Source organism: Ascidia mentula, chromosome 9 (assembly GCF_947561715.1).
Source record: "Ascidia mentula chromosome 9, kaAscMent1.1, whole genome shotgun sequence".
NCBI lineage: Eukaryota > Metazoa > Chordata > Ascidiacea > Phlebobranchia > Ascidiidae > Ascidia > Ascidia mentula.
Window position 1 is genome coordinate 7,527,700 of NC_138574.1, and position 25,329 is coordinate 7,553,028.

Sequence of the window (25,329 nt, forward strand, 5' to 3'; positions counted from 1 at the left end):
CCCAAGTACATTGCTTTTCGACTGCCCTTCATGGACTCTATTAACAATCATATACGGCGTGAATTATTACACTTCATTAATAGATGCAGTATCTCCCCCATCAAACTGCGCATGATTCATGACACCACTTCTCTTTCCAAACACTTCAGCTTCAAAGACAAATAACAACTTCTCCATCCTCGCAATGTCGTTTATCAATTAACGTGCTCCTGTAGGGCTACTTTTATTGGTGAGGCCACGCGCAACCTTGCAGTTCGCATGAAGAAACATCATCCTTCAACTAGGGCTAAAAGTGAGGCCAGCAACCACCTGTGGAAATCATCGGATCACACTGTTGACTTCAATTCACCAAAAATGTTGCATAGTTCTAGTATAAGATCTAAATTGCTAATTCTTGAAACACTGCACATCCAGCACCATAAGCCATCACTGTACATCGACCTCAGCGCTTTTTTGTAGCTCATATGTAAAATGTGCTGATGATGAACGCAGCAAGTGTTCGAAACGTCTACCAACAATGTTTAACAGCTTTGGCTTCCCTGTTTAAAGTATTTAACTCCAAGTTTTTTGCACCCGATGACAACTATCTCTCAGCTTTTGCTTCTTGGTGACTAACGTGAGCGGCTGGACCGTGAGATTCTGTCGCTAGAAGAGGTGGTGCCCTGTATACTATGGACTTCGAACAAGTCGGGCAAGAAGTTTCATAGCTGAAATAGCGTTATCTCCGCAATTCTGGTTTCGAACTCCTCCTTACATTGTTCAACGGACTTTAACTCGTCCTCGCATACAGCGCGAAGAGGCAAAATGTACACCGTACGTACATATTTTGCAATTGTGAATAGCATTCGTTAATTTAGGACTGGGTACTTGTAGCAATTGTCCTTATTTGGAATTCCTGTCTCAGTAACTTACATACCAGCCGTTGAGTTTGTCGGCAAATCGCATCATGGGACAAAACGAGTGGAGTAACGAGAGGTCTCAACCGTGTGGACCTCGGCGATTTAGTCTTATGCATATATTCGCACATCGTCAGAAAAGCTCCCAAAACTTTAATGTAAGGGCAGAATATTGCGCGCTGTCGTCACACCCGGGTTGCAATCGGTCTATCTCAATTTTCGAAAAACGCGTGTATTTGGCACACATTCAACACAAACACGGTTTTCTGTGAAGAAAAAAAGCATTCATAAGCCAAATTATCAATTGGTATAGCCTATACTGATAATGCGAAGAGACAAAAAAGTATATAAAATATGCGCTTTCCGGAATTTTGAGCCAGGAAGTTAAATAACATCAAAACCGAATGACAGATTCGGGTTTCTTGCACAATTTAAATTATTTATTCTCTGCATTGCTTATTCAAATAGAATCGATAAACTCCACCAGTAGTATGTTAAATCTAGCACGCTACACTAGGCAAAAAACCTGAACAACTAAGTTTGCCAAAGCATGATATTAGAAACAAAGAAAAGCAGTTGTATAGCGTTATGACGTCACATAGGCCAAATTGGCATTGTGTTGAAATTCAACTACGTACGGTGTGACGCAGTATATGTAGTATTGGGCATGAATGATTTTCGATGTTACAATCATAACAATAATTTATGCCCTCGATATCGCATTTCACTTTCGACAAACAAACCGCTTGGATAACAATGACCAGAATAAAGGGGTAGATGTTATGGCATCTGAATAAAAGTGAAACAAAATGACAAAGAGACGCAAAAACTTGGCCACCCCTGACGTAAGGTAAAGTGCCATCAGTATAACTATAAAGTAGAATTCAGGAAGAAATTTTGACAAAATGTGCCTAAATGTAAGGCATTTTGAGCATAAAAACGAATCTTTTAGAGGATGTTGACGATGGAATTCACGTAATATTCTGTGATAGTGATGCCAAAGACCCCCCAAAAAAGGTCATCGCTGAGACTTCCTCAATTTGTCTTAATAAATGGTCAAGATAACATCGGTCAGGGACTGTTCCTTTATCACATATGGTACCTCTAGCCAGCGACCTTGGTAACCGCAGTAGATTCAATGACTCCACTACCACGCAAAACATCAAAAACCTTCTAGTTTAACTTTAAGTCTAAAAAATCTTCAAAATAGCATAATTGTGGAACCTATGCTTGTGAGTGCATGACGCATTTGTTGTAGGTTTTCTGTCAGTTTGTTTGTTGTTGTCAAAATGTTAATTCAAGTTTTACTTGGTCGTTAAATATGAAGTAAGGCAATTAGGAAATTAAAAGATGTTTCTAAATAGGCGTGAGTTAGCGCAATTAACATTGAATGGTCGCCGATACTGTTTGCCAAATAATTGCCACTGTGAGTTGTAAACTTAATTTACGGTCGACCGTGGTTGCTCGGACAGGGCTGTTTACATAATCGGGAGATTTAATTACAAGCAAGCAGGACGGTTCTCCTTGATACATTCTGTAGGCTGCTGTTGCTTTCAGAACTTTACGCTGTGGAAAACCTTGCGTTGTTGTGTCCAATACTGGTAAAACAGTCTATCTGGCCATGACATTTGTTTTCCATCGTCTCGAGATAATGGAATGCTCATCATTATGCAAAATCACTGTAGCCTACATGTTTATGTTAATTCACAAATGATTCCCTAGAAAGAGAATTTACTAGTTAAACTTCAAACAACGTGTTTTTTTCACTAGCAACTTGCATTTTGTTTCTTGGGATTGTTTTTTTAAATATGCCCGAAACAATTTTGTGGTGTTGTGCCACGTCACGTCACATACAGCAATTTTTCGCTTTGCCGCTTCACCTCGATTCGATGAAGCATAACCACCAAGCCGCTGTGGAAAGCAGAAATTTCGGAAAGTGGAAGCTTGCATAGTTGCACATGACTGCTGGGTGTGTGTGCAATGGTTGTGCAGTTGGAAAAGTTGTTAAATCAATAAATGTGCTTTGCAACGATATGTACAGAACTGGAATTGCGTAAATTCTTGAAAACTCGTGTTTTGTATGACAAGTAGGCGTGTATGTTTACATTTATTTGAGGTATGCCGCCGAGACAACGTTGTTAGCGTATATGACTCTGACAAGCCTGTTCATTTGCGTTACGTGCTTGGAAGAGTTACTAGTGCAGCTTTCCAATAATAAATGGTCTAAAGCCTTAAACAGGTGAATGGTTCACCCAAACCAGGTGCATGAAATATCTGGGTAAATGAAAGAGGTAGGACGTCAAAGGGTGATAAGGAGTGAATGTAAAGGGTGATAAGTTTTGAATGTTAATGTCCATATATTTTATGTGACATTTGTTGTTTGCAATCTTCGACATCACATCTAAAAAAGAGTTACACAAAAAAAATTAAAAAAGCAGTGTACAACATAATGAATGAAATGCCAAAACTTAGTAGGGTTGATCTACTTGAACATAACTAAAAAAGGTTAAGAGGCACTGGTCTAAAGTATATTTTGAACAATGTCATCATTACCAAACTTTTTACAAGATCATGGGCCACCTACAAGAAGACTATTACATATAGCTAGTAAAGTGTGTTGGTATATTAAGACCCAGTTTGGGATATAATGAAATTTAGTCTTTATATAATTTAATGAATGTTGGTTTTAAATTTGAACTTGAATCTTTATCAACTGATTAACAAACTAGAAATAATCTGCACCCAGTGTTTAAATTAGTTACTTATTTACCAGTCTAGTTCAAACAAGCTGGGCGTGATACTTGGAATTTTCCTTTACTCGGTGTTTATCTGTTCTCGAGTGTATTTGGACAGTTAATGTGTTCTTTTAACAAAGTGCGACGCGATAAGTTTTTGATTTTTTCCATCATTTACCTTTTGCATTTGCAGAAACAAAGTGCAATGGCTGACTTTAGCAAAATTGCAGAAAAGTTAAAACGTTTTGACCAGAGTCACCTGCTATCACATTTTTCCGATCTGGAAAAGCAGGAACAAAAGCAATTACTTGAGGAAATACATGATTTGGACTTGGAACACTTAAAATGTAAGAGAAATAATATATTTAGTATCAATAAAATCCAGCAACTTTAGGCAACATTTCTCAAACACCATACTTGTGATGGTATTGACTAAATGCTAACAAAAGATAGTTGTGTTAACAAGTCAGTAGTTTATTGTCTGTATTATAATGGAACAATTCTAAAAATAGATATAATTTATTAAAGTAATGAATTTCTTAATCTTCAGCCCAAGGCTTATATCATTGTTTAACTGGATCATTGACAACTTGTGGTTCATTATAGTACAACCTGCACTAAATTATTATTTCTGACATTGTAATGAGAAAAATTAAGACCAGATAATATAAAAAATTAGGACCAAAAAATATAAGCAGTGCTTGCACGTTTGGAGTGATTCCAAACCTTTTTGTGGTTGTGTACCACTTGGAGGTAGAACAATTTCGATGGGTACCGTTTAGTTGAGTGTTACAAAGTAATCAAGGGGATGAAGTAACAAACATTTTAATTCTTATTATTTATTATAATGCATCCAATCTTCCATGTTTATTATTTTAAATTTAGGTTTGCATAAGCAGTCTTTACAACAATCAGAATTACATGGAAAATTGGATGCACTCATGGAACCAATCCCAATTGAGCTGTTTGGAAGTGTTTCAAAGTCTGATGAAAATGAGAAGGCTTTGTGGGAGGAAGAAGGTATGTATGTGAAAAGTGAAACTGTGTAGTTTAAACCTTGATAAACTCTATTTGGGTAATAGCTATATCAATAAGCTTTTCTCATTTAGGCTTGAAAAGTATAGCCGAAGGTAAAGTAGCAGTTTTGTTGTTGGCTGGGGGTCAAGGGACAAGACTTGGTGTCCCCTATCCCAAAGGAATGTTTAATGTTGGATTGCCATCATCGAAAACTCTGTACCAAATTAAAGCAGAGCGCATAAAAAAACTCCAAGAATTGGCACTGGAAAGATTTGGAAAAAAAGGAATCATACCTTGGTAAGCTCATATATTAAAGGTACTTCTTAGCTTTTGCTGGTGGAATGGGTAAATTCAAATTTAAAACCTGTAAATCAGTTTCTTCAAGGTTGTTCACAAACTTTCCTATTTTTTACTGTAACTTGCATAACCTCACAAATATATGGGCTTTTTAAATCCACATACTTATTTAGACTACCCTAGTACTTTTGATTGGTACAGGAAAGATGTATGAAAACATTGTGAATCACTGTATCTTAAATGAATTTTAATATTTTTGTTACAAGTTGGTTTTTGTCTGCTTTTTGCAGGTATATTATGACAAGTGATGCAACAAGATCTCAAACTGAAGAGTTCTTTAAAAAACATCAGTATTTTGGGTTACGAGCAGATCAAGTGAGATTTTTTGAACAATCTACTTTACCGTGTTTGGATTTTAATGGAAAAGTCATGTTGACTGAGAAGCACAAACTTGCAGTTTCACCAGGTCTAGTTACTTGTGATGGACCTTTAAATTTCCATCAACAATATACTTGCTTTGGGTTTTGTAAATGTGGTAAGAGAACACCCTTTTGCAGATGGAAATGGTGGATTATACAAAGCTTTAGATCATTGGAAAATCTTAGATGACATGGAAAGGCGTGGCATAGAGTGTACACATGTCCATTGTGTTGACAATATTTTGATACGAATTGCTGATCCAAGATTTATTGGTTTCTGCAGAAAAATGCAAGCAGATTGTGGTGCCAAGGTATAGTATATATCTTGAAAATTGATCCTGTTTTTTGGTTACAAAATATTAATTTAAGGTGGTGGAAAAATTAAGTCCTGATGAAGCTGTTGGCGTAGTATGTAAGGTAGATGGAATATATCAGGTATGTTGTAGCAGTTGTATTGTAATTACCCAAATCAATATTAAACTTTATTTTTAGGTTGTTGAGTACAGCGAAGTTTCAAAAGAAACTGCTCATAAAAAAGACAAAAGTGGATGTTTGGTTTTTAATGCTGGAAATATTTGTAATCATTATTTTACCACTGAGTTTTTAAAGAGAGTGTGTAGGTATGTGTAAGTGTGATCAATATTCACATCTTAAATTGTGACTTAAAAATTAATTCTGTGCAATTATTGTAGATCTTCAGATGAACTACCGCATCATATTGCAAAGAAAAAAATACCATTTGTGAATGACAAGGGTGTAAAGATTAAGCCAGAAAAAGTAAATGGCATTAAAATGGAAAAATTTGTGTTTGATGTTTTTAAGTATGCAAAGTAAGTCAAGGCAGCATTGAGTAATGTTGTACACTTATAACAAACATAAAAATGATTCAACAGAAAGTTTGTTGTGTTTGATGTTCCACGAGAAGATGAATTTTCTCCCTTGAAGAATGCGGAAGGAGCAACATCTTCTTCTCCTTATCATTCAAGATGGGCACTGGCTTCATTGCATCATAGGTAGCTGGGTAATGTTTTTTTTTCCCGAAAAGTAAATTGAATTATACTCGTCAGGCGAATTGTGGCTGCTGGGGGAAAAATTCTTGATCAATCTGGATGTGTTGTTGAACCTATGAAGTAGTAAGTTTTAACACGTCCTTTGCTGCTTAAACCAATGCTACATTTAATGGCTATATTTTTCTAACAGTCCTACAGAATTCAAGGAATACCCTGTTTCATGTGAAATTTCACCATTGCTATCATATGATGGTGAGGTAAGAAATCAAGACAGCTTTGTTTAAAGCATGTTCATACAAAAGTAACTAGAACATTTTTGGTTAGGGTCTTGCTTCGTACATACAAGGAAAGGATTTGCAATCACCAGTGTACCTTGATATAGGTGGTGAAATGTCAGTTAATGGTACTGCAACAGCCAAAAGCTAACTTCACCACTGTATTCTATCCACTGCAAAGTGCAATTAAGTATATATATATATATCCTGATGTGAACTGATTTTACTAGGTCCGTTTTATTATTTGTAGTATCTTTATTGATTGTAGTAATATGTTCTTTTAATTCATGTATATGTGTGGGAACTTATTTTTCGGTGCCTTACAAATATTTTATTACTAATTTTTTTTACAAGTTGTGCAATTAGTAGCATGTATGTAGTCTTCATTTTTAAGTAGCAGCATTGCAGAATTAGGTTTATTTAATTTGCATTCTTCACTTACATACCCTTGCTGCAAAATAAATGTGCTTGACAAAATATTACAAAGGTCTGTGAGAAAGAAAGCTCAAACTGTGTGAAGTTTTGTATTTAGTTTGCATTCTTCACTTGGTACTGTAACACGTTTAACATGTCCACAATTTTATCTAAACACATTCACAAGTTGGATACTGCTGCGGCCAAGACGACCGTTCCCATGAGGGCTGCCCTTGCAGATATAGAAAGAAATAAAAATACAGAGCACAAAATATTATAATTCATCTTTGTCTTCGGCACCATCAGTTTCACCAGTTTCACCAGTTCCTCCAGCACCTTCACTGCCTTGGTAAATTTTAGAAACTATAGGTTGTACAACTTCTTCCATTTTTTTCTTTTGTGCTTCATATTCATCCTTTTCGGTGCCTTCTTGATGTTCATCCAACCAGGAGATGGTTTCCTCTACCGCTTTTGTGATGGTTTGTTTGTCATCATCAGACAATTTGCCTCCCAACTTCTCCTTGTCATTAACTTGATTTTTGAGGGAGTATGCATAGCTTTCCAACTCGTTTTTCGCATCAACTCTTTCTTTCATCTGTTCAAAAAAGAAAATCATAATACATTTTTCATCTTAACTTTCACCTTTTTCCAAAATTAACCTTTTGATCATCAGCAGCAAATGTTTCAGCATCTTGCACCATCCTTTCTATATCTTCTTTGGATAAGCGATTGTCATCATTTTTTATTGTAATTTTCTCCTTCTTCCCAGTCCCTTTGTCTTCTGCTGATACTCGCAAAATGCCATTCACATCAATTTCAAATGTTACTTCAATTTGTGGCACGCCACGTGGAGCAGGGGGAATTCCCGTCAAATCAAATTTCCCAAGATGGTGATTATCTTTAACCATTGCTCTTTCACCTGATTAACCAAAGTTATTAATCCAACAACTATTGTTGCAAAGTTTGTTTTTACCCACCTTCCAAAACATTGATGGTCACAGTGGGTTGATTATCACTAGCAGTTGAGAAAATTTGAGACTTCTTAGTTGGGACTACAGTGTTTCTTCCAATAAGCTTGGTCATTACTCCACCGACAGTTTCAATGCCAAGAGTTAATGGACAAACATCCAGCAGCACAAGATCACCTGACAATTTGAAAATTGTTGTTTATCACAAAAAAATCCTTATTACTTGCAAACTTTACCCGTATCAGATTCTCCACCCAACACACCAGCTTGTACAGCTGCACCAAATGCAACTGCTTCATCTGGGTTAATTCCACGATTTGGTTCCTTTTTGTTAAAAAATTCCTTCACAAGCTGCTGAATTTTGGGAATTCTTGTGGAACCTCCAACTAACACAACTTCATCAACATCTTTAATGGTCAAATCAGAATCTTCTAAAACCTTCTTCACAGGTTTTAGTGTAGATCTAAATAGTTTCTAGAAAAAAAAAGGGAATTTAAGGAATACAATTCACATACTACTTACAAGGTAACAAACCATGTTTAGTTCCTCAAATTTTGCTCTAGTCAAGGTTTCCGAAAAGTCTTTTCCATTATAGAAACTTTCAATTTCAACTCTGGTGGTTTGTTGGGATGATAAAGCCCGCTTAGCCTTTTCAACCTCTCTACGCAATTTTTGAACAGCTCTGTTGTCATGCCGAACATCATTGCCAGTTTTCTTTTTGTAAAGTTTCATAAAATAATCCATAACCACCTGATCAAAATCTTCACCACCTATAAAAAGCATCACATGATAAGAGGTTTTAAGTTCCAACCAAACAAATTTCTTACCTAAGTGAGTGTCACCATTAGTGGCAATCACCTCAAATACCCCATTATCGATTGTAAGCATGGAGACATCAAAAGTGCCACCACCCAAATCAAACACCAGGATATTTTTTTCACCTTCTTTCTTGTCCAAACCATATGCAATTGCTGCTGCAGTTCTGTGATTGTAGTAAAGGACAATCAAAAATAACTGCAGTTTGATCTTTATGCAACAACTTACGGTTCATTAATGATGCGCATGACATTTAACCCAGCAATTGTTCCAGCATCTTTGGTGGCTTGTCTCTGAGCATCATTAAAGTATGCAGGCACAGTGACAACAGCATGCGTAACCGTTTTTCCCAAGTATGCTTCAGCTATCTCTTTCATTTTGTTAAGTACCATTGCACTAATTTCTTCTGCAGCGAAAACCTACAATTCAAATCTTTTGTTATACAAGTCACATGGTGTACAAATGTAAAGTATACTGAAATATTTATAATACTTACCACTTTTTCGCCTTTTACATTCAATCGCACATGAGGTTTCTTGTTCTTATCAATGACCTCGAAAGGAAAATATTTAAGATCACTTTGAACACCAGGATCACTCCAAGTTCTGCCAATTAATCTCTTAGCATCAAACACAGTGTTCTCCGGATTTGAAGTAAGTTGATTCTTTGCTGCATCTCCTATAAGTCTATTACCCTCCTCAGTAAATGCCACATATGAAGGTGTAATCCGGTTTCCTTGGTCATTTGCAATAATTTCAACCCTTCCATTTTTGAAAACCCCAACACTGAAACCAAAAATCTGAATATAGCATATGCTTTCCAAAAAGGACTATTACAAAGTAAGTTTACATTTATTACATGTTTTTAGGATTTCCAGATGTTAGTGGTAATTTACTTTATCTACCATGGATCAAACTTATTATTAGATTGATAATAGCTCACCATGAATATGTTGTGCCAAGATCTATACCAATGACTGTGCCAACATCTTTCGAATCATCTTCGGCAAATACTGCCACAAATACAGATAAGAATATAAACACAACTTTCATATCGAGATATTTTATTCCTAACACGGTTACAGGTATCAAAACAACGTTCTGTAGAAAAACAAACGGTGATTGTGTGTCTTCGTAACAATTCAGGATACAGAACAAATAATACCAAAATGTCCTATGTTTCACAACCAAACTGCTTTGATTTCATAATTTCATAAAACCAGAACTGCCTCGAATGATAACATCGTTAGCACAATAATCAGCTTTTACCACCTTTCCTTCGTCAGACCTGGCCCCCTCTATAAGTACGTATCAACCGGCATGAATCGCGCAGTGTGGAAAACCCTGATTGGCTGAACACGACACGTGTGCTTACAGGCTATTGGTCGCCGAGTTAAACGTATGTGACTGTGCAATGTGAGTCAGCATTTTTCATCTTCTTTCGTCATCTGGCCACATCAGCTGTTAGACCAAAGAAGGACAAATTTCATAATATTTGTTTAAGAATAAAAAATTATAATTTTTTAAACAATCTAAAACAAACATGAAGTATCAATGTATGCTGTATAAAAAAGTTTTACTTTATTTCCTCATGGCCCACAATTTTCAATAAGGGTAAGCGTTTTTGCAACCTGCTTTGCCGCGTGCCCATAAATAACGACGGAAATAGGTTCAATATAAGTAGTCTTGCATGCTTGTGTCGATTGGATACTCTGTTCTGAGTCGACTGGACGATGACTGGATGATTGAAACCTACGCATCATGTGAATGAGAACGGACCAGGGGCCGTTTTTAGGCCTAAGATGGCGACCTGCTATGATAACCACAAACAACCAACTGTGTTCCAATTTGTTTGCCATCGAGGTCAACTATTTTGTGTGCTGACTGACGTTTCTGCATGCCAACTAATATGTTTTTTTTGGACAGAAACTGCTTCCAAATGCGTTGGTAAGTGACGTAATAATTAGCACGTAGGTTTGTTTAACATGGTTGCCAGATTGGCCTTTTTGCAGCCAAATTTTGCTGATCTGGCCTTTTTTAAAATAGCCTTCAAAAATTTTGTTTGGCGTATATGCATGCAGTTAACGTGCTTTACTCGCCTTTTGTGTTCTGAGTGTTTTTGTGAAGGCTATTTTAAAATTTTGAATCCACTTGAAGTGTGGCATCATACACTGGCGCTTGGTGGTTTCATATTGCTTGCATTGGTCAAGCGCCCGACCCATATATCAAGAAGAAAACCTGACCGGGATTCGTGCCCAGGACATCCTGGGTTCAAATCCCGGTGTGGTCAAAAAAAAAGAGAAAACAAAATATATTGCTTGTATCTTTAGGTGTGCTTGTGCGTCAGTGATTTCAGAGACGACATTTGTTTCTCTTCCGGTTCTCAGACAGTTGGTGAGCCTATAGTATTTGTACATTGAAAGTGCAGCTGTTTCACGCAATGCCGTTGTGTAGAAACTGTCTCCATGTTTTGACTCATTTTCCTCGTCTTTTGACCTGTGAACAAGAATACTAGCAATTTGTCAACAAATATAGTGCTATTCTTGCTGCCAGGCATTGTAATTTTAAAGACCTAATGTTTTTCTGGCATAAACTTATGAGATTGTTTGTTGCAACAGACGTTTTGTCGACCATCCGGTGACATCAACAAAAAAAATTGTTGACAATTCGTAATGAAATGCGCACATTGGCCACTTAGTTGACCGTAAAAACGTTTTGCCTGTGTTAAAATGCTAAATAAATTGATTATGTCACTTTCTTTTCTACACTGGAAACTAGTGATGTTCCTAGTTCCAAATTATCCGGCCCGACCGGATCCGGATAGTTATCAATAAAATCCGGCCGGATAACTTGGATCCGGCAGTTTGGTAACACCAATTCGTGTAATGTACCGGTATGGCAAAAATGTTTGATATCCAAACAGAATGCTATGTTAAGGTTAGCTTATCATGAGTGGAACAAATAAACGTAGGCATTTATTAATATGGTACAACACGTCACAAAAAAACTTATTAACAAGCAATAGAAAAGTCGGCGAGTAACAAAGACTGGGTCCCCAAAACGAGCAATTTGCGAAATGTTTGTCCGTTTTTAGGACAAAAATTCTTTCCCAACTATCCGGTAAAATTAAATGTATTATCCGGCCGGGTCCGAGTATTGAAAATTGGTCAATATCCGGCCGGGTCCGGGTACACGGATCCGGCGCAAGACATCACCACTGGCAACCGTTTCATTGTTAATTCTAAAAGTAACTGAATTATATGACATTGAAAAAAAATTTCCAGCAACGAAAAAGGATTAGAAAAATGACACCATTTATATGATGGGGTTGAAGACAACTAAATAGAAATACGAAAATCAATTATTCCATCAATGTATGTTAAACAAGGGTTGCTATTAACGTCCTTATTTCCAAGATTTGTCTTTTATTTTTAAGCTCCGATGAAAATATGAGTGTCTAATTATTGTGTTACAGATTTGTCCTTGTGACTGGGTGTCCTTATTTTTAGGCTGTTTTAGCGACAAGCATCCTGATTTTCAATATGTTTTGTTTCTAAAGTTAAATGTAGGCCTTTTTCGTTATTTGCCAACAAAATTTGTTAGGCATTCTCACATTACGACTGAAAATTATCCTGTTCAAAAATATGTAAAACGTAGTATCATTTGGGGTAAATGCTATTTCTACAGTCCATTTTTTTTGGTGTCGATTAAATAGTATACAATATTAACCATATTGATATATGCATTTAATTTGCATCACAACAAATACATGCTGGCACACAACACTTTATTTGCAAGATGGGCTACTAATTTAAATACCGGAAAAATTAACTGCAGATTATTATCATCAAAAAATTATCTGCAAGCCTATATGTGCGTAAATCGGTCACTGAATCGTCGTTTTCAATTTGTTTGCAAACAAGCAATCACATTCGACTTTACCTAAGAGAAATGCTCGGTGATAATAGTGTAATGTGACTGCACCCATTGGCAAAAAGATTCCAACTCAGGACAAAGTAATTCAGTTGTGGCAATATTGTTACGATAAACTTCATGAGTTAGAAAATCAAAGAAGTTTGCCAAGTCCTCAGGTTCTTCTGCTTTGACGTGAAGAGCAAACTCTTCTGGTGTAACCTGATCACATACACCGGGTTTATAAACGAGATTTTCTTATTTTAGTTAGTTATATATAGTTACTATATAAAGTTTCACTCATCTTCAAATAGACCCGAGTGCATTTGATTTCCGTAATTACAGTATTGTACATGGTCTTTTAGAAGCTTCACCCAATATGAAACTTTACGTTTGTTTTGTGACCTAGAGCGAAGCGCTTCTTAAACTGTGTGTAATTTTGGTGTCGCAAAACAAAATGGTATTTGTAGGATAATTTCGTATTTCACGCTGTCAATAGTTTCCACAATATCATTACGTAAAGGCGACGGGAATGCTTAGGAATTTCGCATTTTGAACTTGGATTGCGAATTTAAGAAAATAAACATATATGACTTATAATAGGCCTATAGACCTATGTATTCTAGGGTCTAACAGGATGGTGCAATAGTCACTTCGAATTAGATTAATGTGAAGAATTTGTTTAGCCTGGGTATCAAAGGATGGCAATCGCCTATTTAACACTTACTTGACAAACTTGAATCTTTGTTGGGTAAAGAACATTTGTTAGTATTCCTGCGTATTCCTGCAAGAACAAAAACATTTGTCTGTGTTCCTTAATTGTGACAAGATTTCACTCTCACAGCCATTGTCATTTTGGTTCCGGAAAGATTTATTGTTTTGCCATGCCATTGAAAAGGCTCGTTGAATATGCTCCGTACACTTAATCCAAAATCTTTGATTGCAATCGTATCGATAGGGATATCTCCTGATGGCGTTGCTAAGTTATAAAAACATGTTAACGGATGTGCAGAATTCAATGCGACATGGAAGGTAAACTATATTTACATCATAAACTTTGCTGTACATTGTTGTATTACGAAAAATACATATAGTTCTCACAATATGTATGTATCTAATAGTTTTGTCTAAAATGTGTGTAGAACACAAAGCATTTAACCTATAGTGTACAGAAAAACTATAATGCAGTAAAAAGTTAGAGATGGTCATACAATTAACTGCGATGTAGTTGCATTTCTGCGCCTAATTGATATGTGTACATATAAGTTTAACAAACTTAACTCACATATTTTCAACACGTTGCTTTTTGTTGTCACTTGAGGACAAAAAAGGCCGTCGACAAAATCTTCATAAAAAAATGGAACAATGACTATTGTCAAGGGCAGTTCAAGTTCCGTAAGAAAGTCAGCTATGAATGCTTTTCCGTCACAAGCGTCACATCGCAAACCAGTTGTCGCGTAAACATGCATTTTACTACAAAATATTACGTGCATTATGCTGCAGGTCTTACATGCCCAGCCGACAGCTCGACCCGTCTGGACCTCATCCTGCAAAGGTACGAAATAAATTGTTTGTAATGCGAACGTTATATCGCAATACAACATCAATGGGGTGTTCCGATTTGTAATTTGTATCAGTAATAAGAAGCACTCCATCGCAATCCTTCAAATCCGAGACAAGTGCTTTTTCCTCCCTCACAGGAAAATTTGGTTTAAGTGGCACCGAAAGGTTTCTCAAAGTTTGTACAAATCGCGAATCTGTTGGCGAAAAATAAATGTCAAAAAAATAAAATTATCACACAAAAATATTCTTTAACCGGGCGGTGATGAAGTAAGCACTTTTACGGTGATGTTTGCTGAAAGTAGTGATGAAATGGCACTCAAGCACTGTGATATTGCAGTTTTGGTCCAGTATCCGTATTTCTCGCTGCTCGACGTAAAAATGGAAGCAACTACACAAACAGTTTTTATCATGCTTAAGCTACCAATGTGTGACACATAGCAAACAGTTCCAAAAATATGTCTTGTCGTCCCCTGTATTTGTCAACAATAGGCGTCCTTCCCACACTTTGTCCTCGAGTAGTTTTGATCTCCCTGGCGGCATTATTCGTTGTAATCTGATATGACTCATGAAAATTACATTCTACGTACCTCATTGGCCCAATTTTCATAAAAAGGAAAATTGTATTGCAAACAAAAGACAAAGTTTTTAGAATTGTCTATTCTCATTTAAATAAAAGCATTCGAAGTTTACTGCCCGGTAAATAGTTTGCGGTCAAATAATTTCACACAAGGCTGCTGCCTATAGTTAAGATGTTTGTGATTGCACAATGTTACGCTCGGGTAGGTTGCTAAGCAACTAGTGACACAGAATTGACAAGGCAAAGCCAAGCAATGTCGTTTCTAGAGAATGCTAGCAAATCAAGAGTATACTCTATTCAAAGTTAATGTGTTGCTTATCAACTTTAGGTAGTAACATTTTATAACTGTGCATTAAATATGCCAGCGTTAACTGAAATGCACAAACCTCCTGTTCAAGAACAGATATCAGAAATAACAAAAAAAATACAACTTTTAGGTGAGGGCTTGTTTTAAAGTTAATAGGCCAAAATGATTTTCTCGTTTTGGCGCTTTAATACATTAACCTTACACAATTTATGTTCAGAGGGTGACAGGAAAGCATATTACGAGAGCTCACAATGGTCCATCAAAAAGAATCGAGATATAATTTCTCACATGAGATCAGAAAACAAATGTTTGCATAAAAGCTTAGCAGATGTTTTAGCAGTAAGTATTTTAACAAAACAATATTTTGGTTGAAACTGTGCTTTATTGGTATTATTATTAAAAGGGCGATGACAAAGTTATTGATCAAGCTTTTCAAGGACGTCATGTGGAAAGAGCTGCCCTTCGAAACAAAACAGGAAAAATGGCCCTTTCAATTGTTGACCAAAAGGTGGAGTGTGCATACTTGTTTGTTGTTTGTTTACCTATTCATTTACAAAGTGTTGTATTTATATGCAGGTCTGTGACAACAAAAAACGTCTTAATGCTTTAAAGTCTACAACTGAGGCAAAAAGAAAGAAGCTTCTAGAGCTACAAACACAGCATGATCAAATGCTCAAAGATGCTTCTGCTGCTGTAGAAATGGACAAAGGAGAAAGTGATTCTGCTCAGGTTTGTCTTTATGATCTTTGGAAAAAGTTTCAAGAAGTTAATTGGCTTTCTTGGATGCAGCATTTACGTCAACTGGAAAATAGGTTGGATAAAGCTAGATTAAAATGTCAAGAAGCAGAGCATATCAGCAAGGTTTATGAAAAAATAAAATCACATCTTCAGCAAGTAAGTCCTGCTATAATTATTTAAGTTGATCTTTAGCTAAAACATTTTTACACTTTTTCGACAGGAAAGCTTAACTTTTCATAATCAGTTGGATCAACAGGAAGCAGAAATATTAAAAACCAGACAGGAATTGGTTGAAGTTAAATCAATGTATGCTGATGCACAAGTGGCCAGAGATGATGCCAAAGAGGAACTGGCGAGGCATGAAGACATTGTATATAGGTATGAGTAATGTTTTGCATTTTTGTATACGTACATTTTACTTGATACTTCTACATCAAAGGGAACGAAAGGAAAGAGAATTGGCTCTGGCAGAATTAAAAACTCAAGCTGAGGAAAAGAAGGCCCATGCTGAGCGTGTTGAAAGAAGGGTATTTGGCAATAAAATCCCCAAAACAAATAAAAAAAATTGTTTGGTGCTAATAAATGCTTAAAAACAGTTGCAACGAGCTGCTATTCCTGACCAAGATAGTGGACAAGATGGAAACAGACCCATACTTACAGAGGAGGAACAAGAAAAAAAGATAACAAGTTATGAAGAAGCATTTCTTCGCATTAAGGAAGCCACTGGCGTTTCTGGGACTCAGGTTAAAATGTTTAAGACCTTCAAGAGGACAAACTTCAACATTTGTCATTTAGACTTTTCTAACCCAACATTTAGACTTATTTTTCACAAATATGTTTATTAAATCCGCAGGAAGTTGTTGCCAGATTCAGATCTCAGGGTGATACACAGCATCATCTAGAGGACTTAAAGAAGGAGAACAACAAGCAACTTGAAAGATTGCATGAGGATCGAACTAAGCTACAACAAGAGTATGAGGAAATGAAGTATTCGGGTGAAGCAAAACTATCAAGGTAATTCATCAAAATTTTAGTTTTTGCAATGATTAGTATAATTTTAAAGTTTGTTTATCCTTTAAAATTAAGTGGACAAAAGATGCTTGAAGAGTTTGAACAGCATCTTCAAGAGCAGGAAATCAGACGAGACGAGGCTTCAGAAAAATTGGAGAGAGCAAGTCATGTTTTAGTTAGTGTTAAAGCTGGTGTGGAACATCTTGCTGACAAACTGCAACACTTGAAAGTGGTACCAATATATTTATTTTTTCAATATTTCTAAATGTTCATTAAGAAAACAAATAAAATCACATTTTAGACCAAAAGTCATGTTCCAACTGCTCACTTATCTCCATCATCTGATGAATATGTACTGGATTTGTTGTCTGTATCAGAGGAAAAACTGCTTAAACTGCTAGAAGACCTTGATGGAAAGGAATTGTTGGATATTCTTCGACAAATGGAAGAAGAAGAGGTAAATGTTTTGTTCGGTAAGCATATACATACAAAAATGTATATGGACAAAAATATTTTGCAGTTTCATTCAAGCATAGAGAACAAACTTCCTTCTTATAATGTGCGGATTCCTCTTCCTGCTACTCACAAGCATGATGCATATGAAGGTATTTTTGTTAACACCGATTCGTGTATTTTATCGGTATGGCAAAATTGTTTTAATTACCAAACAGCATGCTATGTTAAGGTTAGCTTATCATGAGTGTAACAAAAAAATGTGGGCATTTATTAATATGGTGTAACACGTCACAAAACACCTTATAAACAACAGAAAAATCGGAAGTCGGCAAGTATCACAGACTGGGTCCCAAAATCGAGTAATATGCAAAATGTTTGTCCGTTTTTAGGACAAAAATGCTTTCCCAAATATCCCGTAAAATTAAGTGTATTATCCGTCCGGGTCCGGGTATTAAAAATTGGTCAATATCCGGCCAGGTTAGGGTATCCGGATCCGGCGCAAGACATCACCAATATCCAATGCTGCATAACTTGTTATTATTCTTACCACATTCTGGTGGGCTTGCAGTTAATTTAGCGTACCTAACAATATTAAGCTCACTTGCAGAAACGTCAACAAACGCCTATGTTTAAACTGGGATGAGAAATGATTAATTATCTGTGTGTGTGCTGTTTTAAGCACCTTGCTACCAAAACATAAGAACGTTTTGCAGTGTCTACACTTTCTTGTATGGTTGATGCGTTATTGGTCTTAATTTGGCAGATGATGATGAAAGTGGAGATGATGACACCTCCGCCCCAACAAGGGTTGATCTTAAACGAAGGTCACAACAGATCATTGATTCAAAAATTAAGAAAGGCCGCAGTCGTCCACGAAAAAAGAAGGGAGGAAAAATGTAAAGCTTTACACATATGCGGCCCCACTTTATACATATGCGGCCCAACGAGCAGAGAAGTCGGGGCGACTTTTTGTTTTCTTGACATTGTACATTAGGTTTGTTTATTACCATCGCACGGGACATTCAGTTTGACTTGGTGTAACTTGTATTTTCACTTTGAAAAAAAAAGCACAAATAGCTATGCTTAATACAGTGAGTTAAAAATGTTTTTTGTGTCGTGTGACGAGGGTTACAAAGGGACTGCTGCAAAAAAATGTTGTCAGTATGATGTTTAATTGTTGACAAATACAAAACAAAAAAAGCTAAAGTGACAAGGACAAAGTCAAAAAGCATACTACTAATTAACTAAATGATCTTCTTTCTGTGGGTGTTCCAGTTATACCAATATGCAGTTTTTCCACCTGTGCGATTGCTGCAACAACGGACTTTCTTCTGCCACTACTTTTAGTAACTGCTGAAGAATCGTCATCGCTAGCGCTTGGGTGTTTTAAACAGTGCCATCTTGCTACTGGCTTTTTTGGTGTTTGGGAAAGCATTTCACTCCAATGATTTCTTTCTTCATCATTTTCACAGGCTGTGTATACAAGAGGTTGATTCATGTAAATGTTAAAATACGCACAATCGCCTAAAATCCTTATGTGCGTATGATTAGCTGATCAAAGTTTTAAAAATCCTTGATTACGCAAAAAGTAAAAAAAGTGCTAATGTAAAGATTACCTGGACCAAGTTCAAGTTGGCCGAGATAAAGATTATGACCCATTTTGAATTCATGAACAACAAAGCACATCACGCGAACGTCATTGGAATGAATAATCTCGTTGGATATGCTAAAGGTTAAAGCCTGGTTGAAAACTGGATTGCTTGTTGTCTGGATAACCGATGTTTTCTTCTTTTTTATTCGTTGTCCATCTTTCACAGTGCACACTTTGACATAGGTATCTATAAGAAAGACATCCTATGGATCTGGTCTCAGATTTTCCATACGTTTCAAATTTGTAGGAATATATAATGCTTTCGGAGCACGTTTTTTGTTAGATGTCCTTGATACACCAAGGAGACAATTTAGAGGCGACGAATTGGCTAACCAACAAACAAATGCGTCAGCAGCGCACGTATATCGAAGACAAATTTTTAGTAGTGCTGGTGATATAACTTGACTTTACACGTCGTCATTTATTATTAAAGAACTAATCAGATTTTAGAATATATTAAATATTAAACAGAATTTCTCTCTAGCGTCACTTTTGACGACTGCACTTGGCGACACTATATAACAAAAATGGGTTTACGGCACGGTTTAAATTTGGCAAACTACAAAGAAAACCTGGCAAATTTCTTTTTCCATCCAGTGATCGTAAATTTCTCGCTTTTTGTATAGCAATGGTCAGCTTTTCGGCACTTGAAAGATAAGATAGCGCAAGCATAAGATCACCGCGCCCGTCATTATCCTGCGTTGTCATAATGTCATATGCATACCAACAGTAAATTGTAACAAAAATTCTCGTTCCATACAAAACCTTGTCATTATTGTGCTTGCTTAGTTCAAAGGGCTTCCACAGGTCCACTGTTTGAGTCATTTCAAAGTCAATTTCATAAAGATGAATTTTAACAATTCCTGTGCATTCATCTCGAGAAAACTGATCAAAGTCAAATGACTTGATTTCCAGCACTTGGTTCTGCGAACAAATTGTTTTATATCGCATAAAATTAAGTCAATTATGTAACCCTAATCACAAACTAGCATATCCATTGACTGAACGCGAAAAACAAACGTTTCCTCGAATTCTGGGTTTGTTGTTTTGCGGTGGATTTTGCTTTTGCGGGGATTTCCATGCAATAAAGAAACCGTAACGTAGGGGTCAGTTGTCCCACTGAATTCTTGCACTTGGAGATTTGTTGCCTATTCAATGTATTATTTAGGCTAAATAAAGTAACATTGTTGGAGAAAAAAAATTTTTGTCACAGGTAACCACCTGAATAATTTTTACAGTTAATACTTCCAAATCGGGTGCATACTCCAAAGTGAAATGTAACATCGGTTTTTCTTCGCTAGAATCATGGTCTATGCTGGGACATCGTTGTTTTTGAAACTAACAGGAAAGGGTAAAACACAACTCTCCAACTTACAGTTTTGCTTCAAAAAGTTTTTACAGAAGTAAAGATGCAGCAAGTACATTACTCACTTCATACATTTTTGGATTTATTTGTCTCATGTCAATGGGCATTTGCATGGAGCTGCGTCTTCTTGATGTTGATGCTGAATTTTTTAACAACGGTTTGGACTTTTAACAAATTGGAAAGTGAACATGTTACAATAACATCACAATATCTTTATATTTGCAGCAAATCGTTTTGTCTGGAGCGATGTGGCATACAGACATTTAGAACAAGTTGCATGCTATTAAGTGGTTATGCATATTCAAACGGTTATGCATATTTTTTTGCATCTGGGCCTATCATGTGACAACCATTTGTGTAACCTTGTTTTTGGGATGAAAGGCTATATGTTGGCAAATACACTTGATTTAACATTGTTGAATCTAAAACAACACACAATTAGAATTAATAACAACTATTTTCTAAAACTCCAGGTCAAAATCAGCGCGAGTGTCTTTTAAACCCATGTCATTCAAAATTTGTCATGAGTTCCCTGTGTTGCGCACCCCTGGTGTATTTGTTCTGCACTAAGTTACAGTGTATTGTCAACATTTAGTGATCTTAAATAGCCATTCTTTGTTTAAACAAAAGTTGTAAAGACAACTTAAACTTTAACCACTGTTATCGTAGAAAGTAACTCGTGTATCATACCGCTTGCTGTGTGGAGTGACGGAGATTTCGGCGGGGAAATCATTTTAGAGGGAATCTGGGGTCCAGATGTGGTGTCTACTAAAGGTTTACCTCAAAGTAAACTTCCAACATATGCATACATTTTGCAGTTACCTGAGAAAGCACCCTTCAATTGGTTATTTCTTTGAATTTCATCTGTTTGTTTTTGAAATTCCTCTGGGATAATCTTTATAAAAATTTCAGGTAATTTTCCAATCATTTCCCTCCGACATATCTATAAGTTATATACCACGTACCTGTTGAGGAGAATCATGGGTCTTTCTTTGTGACCAACTGGTAGTTCTTGGAGTTGAGTACAAGAAAAATGGATATGAGTGACTGGATCGGGGTGCCAATCGAGTATTTTCTGAACATAATGTAACAAGTGAACTTTCGTCTGTGGTTACTTTATCATTGTATGCATTGTAATCTTCTGGATTGGTAACAACTTCATGTCCAACGTTATGTTCATTTGTTGGACATGTGTTTGGCTGGGGGAATAGTGAATCATCTTGTGAGTCAAACTGAAACTCTGATGATGGAGACGAGCCTTCCGACAGTTTCGGAGAGCTTCCTTTGACCTGTCCGACCGCAGGAGTATGAATGTACGTTGGGTTGGATATTGGGTTTAAAACCAGTTCCTGAGCAATTTCGTTTTGACCTGAAAAAAAACTTACACTATCTCTGTTTATTTTTGTGCATCTAAGTTTAAGCCACACTAGTGGATGAGGATGAATAATCGACGGAAGCATGTAAATTTCAATGTTTACAAGTTCCACTGAAACTATAGGTCGACATGAAAACGCTTGGTGAAATGTATGTATTGTATTAGGTTATTTTATCAAATTCGGAGACCGCGTAAATATGCAATTAACAAAAAGCACCGATTGCGTGTGAATCTTAGCAGTAACGCAGTCTACTGGTATAACTAGTTTCTTACCACTATTGTCTGTGGAAGCATGACTTTTAAACTTTATTGCGTTTCCCTTTTTTCTTCCTTTTTTGCTTAAATCCACTGTAAACCTAAAAATTATTTGAACAATTAGTTTTGCTCTCAGCTAAAACTTCCAGAAAACGAGTAGGCCTAAAAACACACACCTGATTTTGTCATCGGATAGAAGGGCATCATTTTTGTTTGGTTGAAAACAAAGCAAATTTCGACGGTAGCAATAACACATACAAATCGCCAAAACAACAAACAAGCCAAGTGGTAGGGCAATATAAAGGGCAAGTTGGTCTGCTGGAACCGCGATTGCAGCCATTGTATAAATATCAACGACTGTAGCTGAGTATTTTATCCTTCTTTAACCAAATTCCGATTATAAAAACATCACGGTTGGCAAACTCTGAGAAATAGCAAAAATCTTATGTAGCCTACGCCCATAACTCCGAATCACAGCAAGCCACCTTTTCATTAATCTAAAGCGGCAAAAAATATCCTTTCGACCGTTTCGATGCAAAAGCTTCCAGCGCACAGAAACTCGCATAAAATTTTAATAGGCTTGCTGTTAGAGAAATAGGGCCTCGCTGCTTCAAAAAGGCTATTATAATCGTGGTGTATATAGCCTGACTTTACTCAAAAGTTAAATCACAAAAATGCAGCATTAAATAGCTCCGACCGTACTGGATAGTGCAACTGCACCAATATGCTTACAGCTGCCATAAAACATGAATGAAAATCGAATCCATGTGCACAATACAATATTTATATTTATGCGCCTTGTTATGTGCAGCAAATCCCTGGACAGATTTGTCGCAAAAATCAATACATGTTGCGCACTGCTACGACCTGTAAGCGAGTTGTTTTTAATGCTACGGAGCACTATAGACAAAAACCTACACTAACCCCACATTTGTTTTTCATTTATGTACGCCTGGTTATAAGGTTGCTAAAAAAACACAGGTAGGCTAATACTAAATTTAACTTCGCTCTCTGTCAAACAAGCCGTTTCCAATATTTGCACAGACAGTTTTATCCAGGTTTTGTTTGCTTTTGAGGCGTTCCCTTACTGCTTGTTCTCTTAATAATAAAACCATTCTTTTGTGATTTCCTTTTGAAAACGGTGTGACTAGAAACAAGATTACCATGTTACAGCGCTAAAACCAGTTGCATAACTAAAAATTGATTTTCCTGAAAGAAGGTATTAAGACGTTAATCATTACCTAAATGTTTACTTCTATTTTCTTCAGTGAATGTTTTATAACTTTGGTTGTAACTCGGTGGCAATAAAATAGATTTTTGTTGTTTTGAAAATACCTCAGTTACAATCACGTACGTGTTTAACAACAGCAAAAAGCACTATTTTATGAAAGGAATTTGATAATGCAGTGATAAAACAGAATGCCCAGTAAACTTATTGCATTTCAAAGCTGTGTATTTCGTTGAAATGATGTTTACGCAGTCAATGAAGACGAGTAAACAATTTTTTTGATAACCACATGAAAACCGCGCAGAACAAGGTCAAAATTGATCCGAGTTCGACATTGGTTAAAAAAACTTTTAAAAATCCGTTTTACATGAATAAACAGCGCTTCAACAGCTTTTTTAGTCATCACCGGACCAGTCCACATCAGATGTGAACTGCCATCAGTAATAATTTGCTTTTTATCCAGTGATTTAAAGTAGAATTTTTATACCGGAACGCTTAAGTTGACACGAAAAAAATAAAAGTTACACGCAATGCCATCCTTGCCTCTGTATCCGACGTCATATTTCTCCATTGTTGTAAAACGGGCTTAGTATTTTGAACATCTGTGAAAATAGGACTAATTTCGTTGCTTTACTATTGTCCGGAGTAAAGCACATGACAATTTGGCAAAGCGTGTAACTTTGGTTGGTGATGTCACAATTTGACCTTTATGGTGACGTAATTTAGGGATTCCCCGATAGCACACGTACATATACCGCACAAATACTATTGTCATTCTGGAGAAATAAAAAAAATTCAAAATCGTTCCGCATGACTTGCCACAAATTTCAATTAATATTTTGAGTCTTTATTTCTGGTTTAGGGTAATTTGGTCTTGTCTGGAAAGCAAATTGCCAAAACGTCTATCTGACCGAAAAGGAGGTAACCATTTTAAACGTTACGTCAAACCAAACACTTCTTCATGTAACATGAATATATACTTCACAGCGTATCCGAGGGTTCACACAAAATGATGGTAATTATATGTAGGTGAAATATACTTTCCGGGACTAATATTTTTCTAAAAATCGCTCTGTAGTTACAATACAGCATAAGCCAAACGCTCATATCGAAATAAAATGGTGTACAAGCGCCGTTTTTCAACAAAATGACTTTTAATGTAACAAAACAAATGTTTGGCTTGGATAACACAGAGACTTGTTACGTCATAAGCGCATTAAACTCGAGCTTCAATTAATATCGACTCGAATTGAACTACAAATGTAAGTAATAAAAGTATATTTTAAACACTTTCCGGGACTAATATTTTTTTTAAAATCGCTCTATAATTAGAATAGAACATAAGCTAAATGCTCAAATCAAAAAAAAAAATGGTAGACAAGCGCCGTTTTTCAACGAAATGGCTTTTTCCGTGAACAACTGCAACCAGAATAAGGTATTCGTCGAAATTCCATTGAGGTTTTTAACACTTTCCGGGACTATTATTTTTCTAAAAATCGCTCTATAGGTAGAATACAGCATAAGCTAAACGAACATATCAAAATAAAATGGTAGACAAGCGTCGTTTTCGATCCAAATGACATTTATCGTCAACAATTGCAACCAGAATAAGGTATGCGACGAAATTGTATTGACGTTTAAAAATCTTTCCGGGACTAATATTTTTTCAAAAGTCGCTGTGTAGGCAGAGTACAGCATCAGCTAAACGCTTAAATCGAAATAGAGTGGTAGACAAGCGCCGTTTTCCAACGAAACGAGTTGCACAAACGTTTAGAACACTTCCAGCACTAATATATTCTAAAAAATACTTTGTTGGTATTCATGCTTCAAATATATGTACTAAACATCAAAAACAAAAATTTGCGTTTAGCCGAAGAAATAAGTCTGGAATTAACCGCAACTTGCGCGTTTGGAAGCTGCACTGCATTGATGTGCGCGTTTAAGTTCTACAAAAGATATCATAATTCAACAAAAGACATAATAGATAAGCTTTACAGTCCGTCTGCTGTTAGTTATGATCAGGACTTTTCGCCGCAGTACAAAC

At 36.3% G+C, this 25,329-nt stretch overlaps 5 protein-coding genes across 11 annotated transcripts; 2 read left to right on the forward strand and 3 right to left on the reverse strand.

Annotated features, from left to right (window-relative positions):
- The first annotated feature begins 2,838 nt into the window (after positions 1-2,838).
- LOC145914736 (UDP-N-acetylhexosamine pyrophosphorylase-like protein 1) lies at positions 2,839-7,043 on the forward strand. The gene is made up of 13 exons (XM_083002567.1): positions 2,839-3,012; positions 3,825-3,978; positions 4,517-4,651; positions 4,741-4,945; positions 5,236-5,411; positions 5,503-5,675; positions 5,734-5,799; positions 5,857-5,984; positions 6,057-6,194; positions 6,258-6,377; positions 6,432-6,497; positions 6,565-6,631; positions 6,699-7,043. The coding sequence occupies exons 1-13, from the start codon at positions 2,977-2,979 to the stop codon at positions 6,798-6,800; spliced, it is 1,566 nt and encodes a 521-aa protein (XP_082858693.1). The 5' UTR covers positions 2,839-2,976; the 3' UTR covers positions 6,801-7,043.
- Positions 7,044-7,159: 116 nt separating this feature from the next.
- Positions 7,160-9,943, reverse strand: LOC145914735 (endoplasmic reticulum chaperone BiP-like). The gene is made up of 9 exons (XM_083002566.1): positions 9,790-9,943; positions 9,344-9,632; positions 9,076-9,266; positions 8,859-9,013; positions 8,566-8,801; positions 8,268-8,505; positions 8,041-8,208; positions 7,723-7,982; positions 7,160-7,658 (listed from the first exon to the last, which is right to left on the reverse strand). The coding sequence occupies exons 1-9, from the start codon at positions 9,897-9,899 to the stop codon at positions 7,338-7,340; spliced, it is 1,968 nt and encodes a 655-aa protein (XP_082858692.1). The 5' UTR covers positions 9,900-9,943; the 3' UTR covers positions 7,160-7,337.
- A 1,330-nt stretch (positions 9,944-11,273) lies between these two features.
- On the reverse strand, positions 11,274-14,792 carry LOC145913938 (nmrA-like family domain-containing protein 1). 3 transcript variants are annotated; one of them, XM_083001710.1, is made up of 7 exons: positions 14,575-14,792; positions 14,358-14,515; positions 14,044-14,305; positions 13,601-13,737; positions 13,486-13,542; positions 12,789-12,980; positions 11,274-11,342 (listed from the first exon to the last, which is right to left on the reverse strand). In XM_083001710.1, exons 1-6 carry the CDS (start codon positions 14,729-14,731, stop codon positions 12,789-12,791), a joined length of 963 nt encoding a protein of 320 aa, XP_082857836.1. In that variant the 5' UTR covers positions 14,732-14,792; the 3' UTR covers positions 11,274-11,342. The 3 variants fall into 3 exon arrangements, with proteins under 3 accessions (XP_082857836.1, XP_082857837.1, XP_082857835.1); XM_083001711.1 differs by lacking the exon at positions 11,274-11,342 and having other exon boundaries at positions 12,576-12,980; positions 14,361-14,515; XM_083001709.1 differs by lacking the exon at positions 11,274-11,342 and having other exon boundaries at positions 12,576-12,980.
- A 356-nt stretch (positions 14,793-15,148) lies between these two features.
- Positions 15,149-18,517, forward strand: LOC145914829 (outer dynein arm-docking complex subunit 3-like). The gene is made up of 13 exons (XM_083002684.1): positions 15,149-15,335; positions 15,423-15,544; positions 15,609-15,713; positions 15,782-15,934; positions 15,995-16,099; positions 16,164-16,321; positions 16,383-16,470; positions 16,540-16,686; positions 16,797-16,957; positions 17,030-17,186; positions 17,256-17,411; positions 17,475-17,559; positions 18,174-18,517. Exons 1-13 carry the CDS (start codon positions 15,257-15,259, stop codon positions 18,308-18,310), a joined length of 1,653 nt encoding a protein of 550 aa, XP_082858810.1. The 5' UTR covers positions 15,149-15,256; the 3' UTR covers positions 18,311-18,517.
- Positions 18,518-18,569: 52 nt separating this feature from the next.
- LOC145914828 (synaptotagmin-6-like) lies at positions 18,570-22,474 on the reverse strand. Of its 5 annotated transcripts, none has more exons than XM_083002683.1 (12): positions 22,234-22,474; positions 22,076-22,158; positions 21,393-21,796; positions 21,250-21,322; positions 21,118-21,195; positions 20,493-20,566; positions 20,283-20,399; positions 20,048-20,209; positions 19,827-19,985; positions 19,634-19,757; positions 19,027-19,248; positions 18,570-18,883 (listed from the first exon to the last, which is right to left on the reverse strand). In XM_083002683.1, exons 1-12 carry the CDS (start codon positions 22,395-22,397, stop codon positions 18,651-18,653), a joined length of 1,893 nt encoding a protein of 630 aa, XP_082858809.1. In that variant the 5' UTR covers positions 22,398-22,474; the 3' UTR covers positions 18,570-18,650. The 5 variants fall into 5 exon arrangements, with proteins under 5 accessions (XP_082858809.1, XP_082858808.1, XP_082858807.1 ...); XM_083002682.1 differs by having other exon boundaries at positions 20,280-20,399; XM_083002681.1 differs by having other exon boundaries at positions 19,634-19,985; positions 20,280-20,399; positions 21,118-21,192.
- Between the last annotated feature and the right edge of the window lie 2,855 nt (positions 22,475-25,329).